The 13,036-nt window shown below is 32.4% G+C and overlaps 1 protein-coding gene across 1 annotated transcript; it reads left to right on the forward strand.

Moving 5' to 3' along the window:
- Positions 1-393: 393 nt before the first annotated feature.
- LOC143044371 (uncharacterized) lies at positions 394-12,031 on the forward strand. The gene is made up of 5 exons (XM_076216347.1): positions 394-644; positions 1,490-1,533; positions 7,349-7,414; positions 9,647-9,686; positions 11,144-12,031. Exons 1-5 carry the CDS (start codon positions 576-578, stop codon positions 11,774-11,776), a joined length of 852 nt encoding a protein of 283 aa, XP_076072462.1. The 5' UTR covers positions 394-575; the 3' UTR covers positions 11,777-12,031.
- Positions 12,032-13,036: the final 1,005 nt, after the last annotated feature.

A 13,036-nucleotide genomic window follows, 5' to 3' on the forward strand; every position in this document is an offset into this window, starting at 1 on the left:
AAATGCAAATTATTCGTAACGTATGGAATTATGAATTTATATGGATTTTTTCACGATTTAAAAATAAGACCATAATTATTGGTTGTGTTATAACAATATCGATGATTTGTCTTTCAGTTTATCTCAATTTCGTCATTTAATCTTAATCACTCTGTCTATAAATCGTGTCATTTATTTGCGAAATACTGACAATGTATAGACTTTTATAGAACTTTCACGAAGTTCTATTTAAAATTCCACTTCGTATTATTTCGTTCTATTTTTAACTATTGTAAAATCTTTAAAAACTGTGACTAAATTTCTGCTGATTGTGATATTTAAAGTCATAATTTTCCATTGATCGAATTCCCCGGTAACCGGTATATAAACTCGTGACTTAAAAATTAATTATCCATATAACATATATCAGCAGTAGTGAATATTCATATCATTAAAAATAACTTCCTATCGTCTGTTTACAAATGTTTTGTGTTGACCTGTGACGTCAGCAGTCAATAAAACTGTGCGCATTGATCCGTATTTACACCTGAGGCAATAGATCGTTTTGCGTTGTTGTTGTAAACATTCACTACGCAATGGAGAAGCAGACGGCATGTGAGCTTATTTACCGCGCTGATTTTATCAGAAAGCGAAGAGTTAGAAAGGTAAGAAATAACTTTTTAATAATTTAAATTCTTTTTTCCATCAGATTGAATCTTTATTTTGGAATGACATGCTTTTTATCGACTTTTTTTTTTATATTTTCACGCTTGTCGGCATATTGCGCAACGGGTTACACAATTAGTACTGTTTCTTTAGTTTGCATGGGGAAACAAAATGCAGGAAGGACATGATATTTAAATTCTAAAATTAGATTTATTTTAATATAGATGTAATGGTATTACTCGTGATAGTGCGCAAACCGGTTACAAAATTGGTGGGGGGTGGGGGGTAGGGGGTAGGGGGTAGGGGGTAGGGGGTAATCTGCTCTCTTATTCTTTGCTACTAATATATAAAATGCACTTTGCCACCAATATGTCATTCTGTTGGATTTTGATTTTTATCAATATTTATTAAGTTTATCATAGTCTATACCTTATACGTATTACAAAACAAGTAAAAACAAATAGAGAACGATTTTCAAAGCAAAATGTATGTTTCATATGAAAAAAGGATATTGAGAAGAATTCCAAATGCAGCCTTATTGCATTTCCTACAGATGCAAAGCATCCTTTTGTCACACCAATAAATTTACTGATTGAATTAAGTAAACTCTGCATCCTCCCTCCCCCTATTGTGAAGAATTTCAAATGCAGCCTTATTGCACTTCCTGCAGATGCAAAGCCTCCATTTGTCACACCAATAGATTCAGATTATATATAATATTAAGTCCTCTCCCTACCCCTTTTCCTTTTACTCCCTCTTCTCTCTATTTAACTTTTGGTATTCTATATTCAGCACGATTTACAATTTGTATATCATTCTCATCCAATGCTGGTTTTTTTTTCAGGGTCGAGTTGAGTACTTGGTAAAATGGAAAGGCTATCAAAACAGGTATGTATAGGGTCTGAAACAAGGAAGTTTATAAGCAAGATACATGTGTCCATATCCTGTTAATTTACACATTTGTATGATAAAAATAACCAAATTGATTTATACTTATGATTTATAGAGCATCATATGTTTTATATACGATATAATGATGTTGATTACATTTCAGATTGTTAAATATAAAGTATCAAAGTCGATAAAAGCTATAAATTAGAACATTACCATTCCATTAATTGAAATATCAAGAGAAGGCGTTTGTGTCATAAACGTAGTACGCAGTAAACCGCATTACAGATCATTAGGTGATGAAACATCTCAGTTACGCATTGTTTTGGAATGAAAGAAATAATTTAATAATTATATATGAATATAATTTCAACAAGCTGTGAACATTAAATTGTACAAATTGTAACATATTTTTCAGAAATATTTTTTTATGCGCTTTCAACTTGCTATTGATTTGCACTTCGAAAACCTATTTCAATTTGAGCTCTACTTTGGAGTCTAATGTAGCCGAAACGCGCGCCTCTGCGTACCAAATTTAACCGGCTTATCTTTTAAATGAGATTTTTAGTACGCAAACTTAAATATCAAATTATAAAATAGATATAAATTATAATGTTATTTCTTATAATTGAGATACTTGAACGTTGCAATAATCAGGTGGTATCAATATTTTGGTACGTGTAGGCACATTCTCTAGTGCTAGCTCGAATTTGGTCAAGTACTGACGTATGTTTTTGATATCAATATTAAACTTATTCGTAGGATAATTAAACGTCTATGCATTTGACCACAAAGTTAAATGTCGGGTTTTATTTATTTTTTTTTTTTTCATTCGGTATAAAACAAAACTAATTGGATTATGTTATATTCCCCCTACTTTCGTAATATCGGTCACAAAAGGGTATTTAGGACATGTCTATGTGTCCGTCGTGTTTTGCTAAACTGTACAGTGTACACAAACGTATTACATTTACAAGTATACAATATGCAATAATATTCAATTGCGTATATTTGTAGTATACTTGTTCTTGTCAACCTGAACACAAAAATCGATCTATTCCGCGTAATCAAAGATATCGATGTCTTAATTGGACATGATTCGTCTGTAGTAAAACGTCATTGCCTTTTGTTACGAAATGCACACTGCTTGAAAATAGACAAACAAACAATAAACGAACATTTCGTAACGAAATATCTTTTTGATGCTTGCATTCTTTATGGTTTTTCTCAGGTTTTTTTTACTCAGTCGATTTGTTTGATACTTTAAAATCCCGTTTGTTTTTAGTAACATGCTATTTTTATGTTTCTTGGTATAAGTATATAGTGTATAAATAAGACAAATAAGTGGCTTATAAGGTGAAATTAAACTGAACCTGTATCCTGTTTACAATAAACCTTCCTTCAGCTTTATATTTCAATATTGTTTGTCAACACATCGGACTTTATTAAAGTTGTTGATTTGTCAACATGTTTCACAGTTTTCGGCTTGACATGAAGGTCAATGAATGATCCTACTACTGAACTCATTAGCGTCTACGTATACGTGGGTGAAGACGAAAGAGTAAATATGTTTCAATTAGAAAGTAGCAGTAACCCTCCCCGAAGTTAACTTACGACGTAATCATGTGGCTATGAATTTACGCCCACTGTTACCTTTTCTGGATTTCAAGCGTGGTTGTTGGGTTAACCTCGATGGAACCAAATGCCATGGTTCCTTGTTACACTATTAAGTGAACAAGTCGTCGTGCCAAGTCCATTGTAAAGACATCAATAAGAGTTACGCGTAAAAAAAGATTGCTCCATTTATTTTTATTTTAGGGACAATACACCTACTCCAAAAGCCCGTTAATTTAATTGATATATTGCTTAATTCGTTTTCGTCTTAACTTTCGCTTGAAATATTTGCGACTGGACGTACAGCATCAGCGACTTATCATTAAGATAGTCTACCGGAGTGTTTGAAAAGTTTTAGCTCATTATATATAACAAAACTAAGGGGATTACATGAAATCAAATGTATCTTCCATGCCGGGGATGTGCACTCTTTTAAATGAGCAAAACCGATTGCTTCGACAGGGTAGCGGCATCTGCTTTGCAGGTATCACAGGCCGTGAGAAACCTCGAAGTCAAAATGCCCTAACTTGAGTAATAAGACACAATAGGTTGTTATGACGATCAAACGTCTTTTCTGGAGTCTAAATTTCTAGGACCATGAACAATATTGCCGCTGTAGTGAGAAGAATCTCACATTATAGCAGAATTTCATCACAGCACTAACAGGAATCTTCCCGTCATAGTCAAACAGCACAGGAACAACAATTATTCAAGTCTCGACGGACATATACATTGATAAATGTATACATACATATATAATTTGGAAGTGCACATGCCGACTCGATACGGAAATATACGTAATTTGTAATATAAAATCATACACGTGCAGGTACCATACATACTGTATGTTATAGACTTTGCGACAATTTGCTTAGTAAAGGAAAACTTAAATTACATTTCATATTGTAAGTTAAATGTAGGCGTCCATGGTGCACATTGTATTATTGTTGCTAGAACATCTTCGTTAATTGATCGAGTTTATAAGTATACGTCCATGTGATGAAGAAAAAATCGCTTACAAATAACATAATCGGATCAATGAATAAAGTTATGATAGTTTTGTTAGACCAAAAAACTTATTTTTGATTTACCACTTTGGTACCATTACAAACAATACGAGATTCATATACGCGGTTTCAAATATTTTGGACACCTATATATATATATCTTGTTCAAGAAGGGTATTTTTCACAATTTTACGTCCTTAAAAATTTTTTTTTTGAGGATAGAACGAAAATCAATAGATGGTTTATAGTTTGACATTCGAAAATAATATAGGGTTATTGCATGAATATTAGGGAATATTGTCCCGAGTAGAATTTTATATTGCACGAGCTTGCGTGTGCAATATATGTTCTACGAGGGACAATATTCCCCAATATTCATGCACTAACCCTTTTATTGTATAGCAATATAATATTTGAAAGTAAAAAACTGAGATTTTGTCGTTGATGACGTCATAAATTTTGAAGATTTATTGAACTAGTGCAATATTAGAATTTATTGCACGCTAGCTTTTGGTTACTTTCTGTGGGAAATAAAATATTGCTATACAATAAATTAAATTATTATTTCGCAAAAACAGCCACGTTTGATAAATAGATAAACGAAGATGTGGTATGAGTGTCAATAAGACAACTTTCCATCCAAGTCACGTCTGATAAGCATGGTACAAATATTTAAGCTTATATGTTTAGGTTCAAAAGGCCCATAAGCATAAACCTACATGTATATATTGTATTGTATCATTATTCTTTGGTCGAGAGAGAAAGGGGCATCTTAAAGCCATAGTCGTTGGATGTAAGTAATTATAATAGGCAGCCGTACGGCCTTTAACAATGAGAAACTACCCAGTTATTCATTGGGCTTGTTATAAACAAAATAATTAGTGTTTTCTTGATTTTTAAAGAAATTGATATGCCGGACACCTAGGGCCTTTTGACCTTAAGGGGAAAGATGGGAGAATATTTAGTATGGAATTCGGAATTCAGTTAAATTTTCTAAAATATGTATGAGAATTTTATTTCGAAATATTTCAAGCGCGTAATCGCACACAATATACACAAATGACTTTCGTTCCGTGACATTTTTAAACATCAAACACATGTACAATGTACATTTAACATAATATACATTATTTAGTCAAAGTATTTTAAATCAATCAATAATAAACTATGTACAAAGATGAAACTATAGTTGCAACGTATAAACCAAAACAAACAAGATATTTTATATTTTTGTCCGGGACAATATTTATAATTTCATGTTGTATAGGAAACTGGGATATTTGTTCGTTGCCATGATAAATAATGAAATATCGGATATGGTAAAGAGGCGTTTCATGTTCTAGAATCATTTGGTGTTTAATAGCGTGTATTTATAATCTTTATTGGTAGAAACGTTTCAACACATATAAAGCTGTTGTGTGTAGCATAACAATTGAATTCTCGCAGAAAATGCAGATTCGAGAGGGAGGTATATTAATAATCGTTCGACGTGGCGTGTTTGTCTTTTGTAATGTTAAAGATTTAAGTATTTTCAAATGCAAGTTCACCCTTTTCAGATATGTAAACATATAAAAAAGTTAATCGTTATGGTTGAAGAAAGTGAATCAGAAGCTTCCTATAGGAACAATCGAAGTCAAAGAAAATATGGACGAAACTCTTGCAAACAGCGATCATATATATATACCGTTTTGTATAAAGTCGCAGAAAAAAGTTTGGGCTATATCACGATTCACAAGGAAATAAGGGGACGAATATTTTATATCCTATTGAAAAGGGGGGGGGGGGGACTAGGAGGATTTTGAAAATGAATTATGATACATGTACTTGTCTTGTAAAAGCTGAAAATAGTTAACCCTTGCAGAAGACAGGATGAAAATTAATATAATGCAACACAAAATCCAGTAAACGGACGTGTCCTAAAGTGAAAATGAATTCTCGCGCGGTAAATCCAAAAAATACTCAAATTTATTTTTATCGTATTGCGTGTATAGGTTAAATACATGCATTAAATTAAATATTATGTAATGCGATGAAGTAAAAATTCTAGGTTGCACCACAAAATTCTACACGTAGGTGTTCCACTATATCGCCTGCAGATGTCTAACAAAAGATACGCATTTTTGAAATATTAAAATCACCACAGAACTATAATACTGTTAAATTATCCACCCCTGTTAATGACTTAATGACCACACAATATTTATCTTTCTGATAAACGATTTAAATAACATATTTGATTTATGAACACATTATCATATTTAAAAACCTAATTCACATGTGAACATTATAAGACATGTATATGTGGTTTTAGGCTATGTGTATATGTGAACATGTATTGTGTGACTATGATTTCATTGAGATATTCCAATATAAGTTTCTGCGTAAAATTCTGATCAATTTTGTAATGTCTTGGTCAGATTGGCTAGAAAGATTATATAATACACAAATATCAATTTTAAATCTTCCGCAAGTGTATACATATAGTTAAAAACAAACAGGCAACAAACAGGCTAGACTCAGACAGTATATATACCACCTTAGGTAGCCAAGGTTACGAACCTCGAGTGGTCTGGATCGTAACTTTTAGCTATCGAAGATGTATTAGTACATGTGGACTTAGAAAACGGTTGACGAAACGTTGACAGTCAAATACTTGTAGTTTGTCAGTAGAATATCGGACAATTGAGTTATTAGTTATGTCAGAATTGATCCTTTGTATAATAAAATCCTAAACATTACAACAAATACGATAAGGTAACCATTAATTTGTACACGCGGTCTTATTTGCAATGACAAGGTTGTTCACGCTACAATTCTGTACAGAACACGGATGACGTATTATTAAAAAGGTATGCATGCCACTTCACCACATATATATATAGAGAGAGAGACTAGTGTGTTTGCTGTTGGTTGTATTGCTTTCTACAGACACTTGTTGGTGGTTCATGCTATTTACTGGCACTGTAATGGCCTTTCTACTGTTCCAGTGAAAATTGAAATAACTTTGCATTTGTGCTTTTAATACCTCGTGCACACATATTTCGTCTTCAGTGCGCATGAAACATTTGCTTCTGGCGTTACAATCAATTAATCATTTTCTTTTTACCAATAACATTATCGAAAGAACATTGCCATCTGTACTTTAACAATAGTATCGGTTTAAATTAAATGCTTTTTAATCTTTTTTCCAGGGACAGCACATGGGAACCGGAGAAAAATATCCTTGACCGGACGCTGATTCTTGATTATAATCAACGGTAAGTCATGAGAGCGTTTGGATATTGTTTTCTTCAACTTACAACCGATTTGTTTGTCGATCATAGAGAATTCCTCTGACGTGTATTCTAATAATCTTGTTTTATGTTTTTGTCGATTGACGTAATTCATAGTGAATGGCCTTCGGAATTAAACATAGGGATTCATTCATGAATGTTTTTGGATTATACGAGTTAATAATGTATATATATTGTATTTTTTTTCTGATTGTGAGTTAACTGGTTACTTACTTTAAAAAGCGATGAAAAAGGTTAATCATATAGATTAAAATATTAACTACAAGCTTTTGACATGCTATCAAAACGAAATTCTACAAAGCGTTAGTCGAAGAGAGAGAGAGAGACAATTAAGACCTAACCGATAGAACAAGAAAAAATAATTTTAATTGGTACAAACTGGCGTATGATACCATCTGACAAGAAGAAGAAAACAAAAAACTAAAGACTTGAACCTATATAATTGATGAATTTATTTCATTTTTTTTTGGGAGGGGGGGATGTCTTTGCATTTATTCATACGTTATGTTAAGAAATAAATATTGCACAATAGGGAAAATATATAAGAAATGAAATCATGTCTGAAATATGTTTATCTTATATTTCAAAGATGTGAATTGGTAAGCAAATAGTGCGAAAGGTTAATGATGTTATGCATAAATATGTTTATCCTAGGTATATCATAAAGGGGTAACAAAATGAACGGTTATAAAACAGAGAAGCGAATATCTTTGACAAGTGTCGTCCAAGTCCAATCCAGTTGCCACAAATAAGTCCAAGAACCGACACAAACAACACATTATTGACGAACAAGAGCAAAAAAATAGACAGAACCAACCGTTTACAAGATTAAATTGTTTACTCTCAGAATAGACTGATAACCACGTGGCGACGTAAAATATTTTCGCTGGACCATTTTTTACTTCGATCTTTGCTAAAACTGACATTTCAATTACAAATTGCAGCGATCGCTTAAGTAGATATATTGGAATCAACTGCATAATTTAGCGATACTTGTTTCTTTTGGTCGTGACATCATTATATGTGTCATCTGTAAACACGAACATTAGTCATTCGTATTATTGATATGAGTAATTGAAAATTGAAATCGAATTTAAGGTTTTTGCCTTGATTATTCTATATTATGCAACATTTTGTTTATATTTGTGATATACCACTTCGAGTCATGCATAAGCGAACTTTTGGGGTAAGAAAGTCAATATAGTTGCCAAAATTAAGATAACGATGACGGAAAGATTATAAAAATTTGGGGAGGGGAGGGGGAACCTACGATCGAAATCACATGGAAAGCTTGATAAAATAATGTAGATAACATTAAATAAATTTCGTGCGTCTGAATTGCTTTTCTGGGTTTACTTTAATCAAATACGGTCAAATCCCAAAATTTGAAAGCCTGAATTTATGTATTATAGCTTTTTGAACAAATCGGACCTTTACTCGTTTTTGTGTGAAGATATAAATTGTATGCATTTAAATGCAACAGACTTATAAACTACATGTAAAGGATATAACACACGACATGTGTAACAAAATTAAGTCGTCACCTTTTGGTATACATATTCATGATAAGGAAGTACGTTGTAAAAGATCATATAAGATAAAGGGGTATTTAAAATCTGTTATACCGAAATTATTAGCCAATGTTTAACCTTTAAATTTCCAATATAAAATAGATATATGAAACCTTGTTGAAACTGAGAATGTGTAATTTTCCTGGTGTTTTAACTTCCCGTTTCCTTATAGACCATGTTGTATTGTCATCTAATTGATTGTTGATACTTGTGTAATTTATGCAATTCACTGACTATGATGAAATAAACAGATTATTTATAACATCGATTTGTATACAAATTTTTAAAATGACATATATACACATACAAAAAGTATTGAGGTTTAATATGATAAAGGGGGAATAAGATCCATTTCCGACCTGTGAAAAATCGAAGTCAGTAATTTTTCAACTATATGAAAAGTAAAAATAATGTAAGAACTATAAAACCCTTTTTGTGTTTCGTAAATTTCCAGACGTTAAATATAACTGTTCAAATGTTGCTCGCCCAAATATGTCGACGCCTCTTTAGTCATACATGCAACGCCTTAATTCTATATTTTAATATGTTCATTTTTTTTAAAATAATATATGACAATTGTAAAAGGTTAAAGAGTTTAATAAAGACATCTTTTTTTTAATTTTAGGCAAACCAGAAGAAAGATTGGAAAACGCCGTAGAAGTGAGGTGAGGAACTATTTAATAATATGTAATTATATCTGACAAGCGTCCCCTCTCGCTTAGATAATAATCGTTGTGTGACTATCGCGCTATGGATATTCCATATAGTCACTTTTGGTGACTTGCGCTTTTGACATTCTACATGTAATATACTCATTGTGTGGGTGTTGCGATTTGGACATTCACGTATCACTCTTAGTGGCTGTTGCGCTTTGGACATTTTAAGATTATCCCACTTATCCCCCACCCTAACCCCATCCCAAAAAAGAATGATTTTCGGACGGCTTTTATTGGTCACCATATCGGTGTTGGCAATGCAATTTTTTTCAAGTCGAGCACGTTTATATAAAAAAAAAAATGAAAATCGTCAATGACAAGAAAATTAACAAAACTCTTCAGTGAAAACACTCCGTATTTGTTTTGTAAAAACTTGTATACATGCGAGTCAGAACTATTTTAATAACTTTAATTTTACAGCCGTTGCGAGTCAAAATTAATAATAATTTCATTACACGTTGTGAGTAAGAATTTTTCCGAGTATTATTTGAGTAACTCGTATACACATTGCAAGTTATACAAATTTCTTGTTACGTATACATGCTTCGAGTAGAACTTTATTAAAACGAGTCAAAAACTATTTGTCATATTTACACGTTGCGGTAATATTGCTTAAACCTCGGTCTAGCTGTCACTTGAAACTGTACTTTCATATTAGCTCATCTTTATATAGACACGCAATGCATAATTCTATTGATTCTCTATTCTAATATGATTTATAAGTGTATCGAGGTGAAACAAAAATACAGAAACAATCCTTAACTCGTACAATACAATTAATCAAATTCCATAAAAGGAATATAATGACGAAGAGACTCTGCCAGTGAGAAATACGTGATCAGCTGTTTTTTGAAGGACGAACACTCCCATGTGTTGATGACCGTTTGTCAATTGTCGTCTGGTTGTGGAAACACATTATCACAGATCACATGTTAAATAGGCACTTGGAATTGAAATTGGCGCGATTCATTATTTGTCGACAATAAATCTAAAATTGATGACCTACAATGTATAAATACTGAAGACAATAATTATGCAGTACATACGCACTGGGATAGACACAAAAATTAACTTATTTATTCACAAATATCAAACGTTTATAGGTTTAGGACATAGGCAACGAATCAATGATGTTAAGGCAGCGGTCATTTGTCTCCAGTCCTATTTTATACTGGAGGAAAAGAGGGTTGGGGTGGTTTTCTATAAAACAAACTTGAAGTCTCTTTTGAAAATACGAAGCAAATTTAAATTCAACATGGAAAAAAAAATCGTGTTCATGCTGGGAACAGTATATCTAGCATATATGTTCCTGGTTCATTTATGCTATTTAAAAGAAAAACTATTTTAAGTCATACAAGTAGAAAAATTTATTTTATTCATAGATATTTTATATTTTTTCATCACAGGTAGAAAATTTCAAGCCGTCTGGATCGCCAATCTACCCAGCATTTACAGATGACAAAAATAACAATCGTACTACAAAAAGTTCACACCATAAACGACATTTCTTATTCGATAAAAGCAATGAAAACGGAGAGCATGATGAAAACATCAAAAATGAACTTGAAGAAGATGTTTCTCCGGTGGAAAGCGATGCAGAAAAAATGGACCATGATCCGGAATATAAATTCTTCAATCATTTAAATCTGAGAAAGAACAAAGACTGTGATAGCGTACTGTTAAATTCCGACGATTGTTTTGATGAAAAGTCCAAATGTGATCAAAAGTGTTTTGATTGGCTAGCAACTCCGATTCGACCGCACGAGGATCAGAAATTAGACGCACGTGATACTGACATTGCAACGGAATTGAATCAGAAAATGTCGTCTGCTGCTAACGATAATGATAGTGATCAGGAAACAGTTGAGTGGGTTGAAAGTGATTTAGAAATGGATATTGACAATGAAGATCAAAGTAAGAAAGAAGATAATTTGAAAGGATTTCCAGACGTCGTTGCTACGGATGTTACATGTAACAGCCTCACTGTGACGTTTTTCGAAAGTCCGTCAAAAATGGGATTTTTCGAATCTGACGAGTGAATAAAAAGTCATGAAAATATTCATAAATGGGAATGAAAACTAAGAATGTGATGATTCTATCATTTGAAAAAATTATCAGACCTTGTCGACAATCTATTTATAAATCATGGCGGATTGCCCTCCATTGTACGCACTTTAACGACATATTAAAGTGCATTGAATAGTGCTTACTTGTCTAACTGTTGTTTTAACAGGAAATTCTAAATAGTATGTCAATCCTTCTAAACAGGATTTGAATAAAGATTAAATATTTTATCTCAGTACAGTTTTATTTTAAGGATATGACATGTATTCTTATCGTAAACTTTATAATTGTTCTTTAAATCTTAACTTGAAACTTTTGATTTACAAACTTTGTGACCATAAATGTTAAATACAACGTTTTATCGTATAACATGTACTAAGTAACCGGTAATATAAAATTGCCCCAGTAAATTCCCACTTTAGTATGTCTAGCTATTAACACTTTTTGTTTAATACTGTTAGACTGTATAGTCCTAAAAAAGTCTGCTAAAATGATAAAGCTGTGCAGAACATAAAGAAATTAATGCTTGATCGTCCATTTTGTAAAATTCGATAAAAATTCAGTAGCATGTGCAAATATAAATATAAATGAAAGGATACGTGGGGTATATGTCAAAGAGACGGCATCCAATTACGACAATAACACCAGAAAGAAAGACTTTCGAATACCCTTTGATGGGCGTTGTCCAGGGGTAGGCAATAAATCTACTGGAAAGTATATATGGCTATCTTAGCAACTCTTACTCGAACTGTAACAAATCCGTTGATGAGGTGTCGTCCGTCTGGCATATACTAAAAAAGAAAACGCTATAAATTCCATGCGTCCGAATCTATTATTGTTCTTTAGTCTTCAAAAACGCTTTTATGTGAAATCGTGACTCTTTCCACGTTCAATGTACAAATTAAATAGTTTTTTTGTATATTACAAATTATCATAAAAAATACTTCCTACTGTAGCGTTTTCGTTTATTGCGATGAGATGATTCTTGTTAACTCGTAGAGTCAGTAGCGGATAAAAACAGTGAGGCCAAGGGTAGGATCCACATTTTTGATAATTAAGGCTTTTGAATGGAGACATATGGTTGGAAACCTCCTTTAAAAATGGTTGGATCCGCCCCTGTAGAGTCGACAATAGCTTTTTTTGTACAGGAGTTGCGTTTTTCGTGACATTGATATATAGATAAAACATTACAATCAGTATATGGATGAATATTTTATAGCCTTAAACGATAGAAT

The sequence above is a fragment of the Mytilus galloprovincialis genome, chromosome 9 (assembly GCF_965363235.1).
Source record: "Mytilus galloprovincialis chromosome 9, xbMytGall1.hap1.1, whole genome shotgun sequence".
Lineage (NCBI taxonomy): Eukaryota > Metazoa > Mollusca > Bivalvia > Mytilida > Mytilidae > Mytilus > Mytilus galloprovincialis.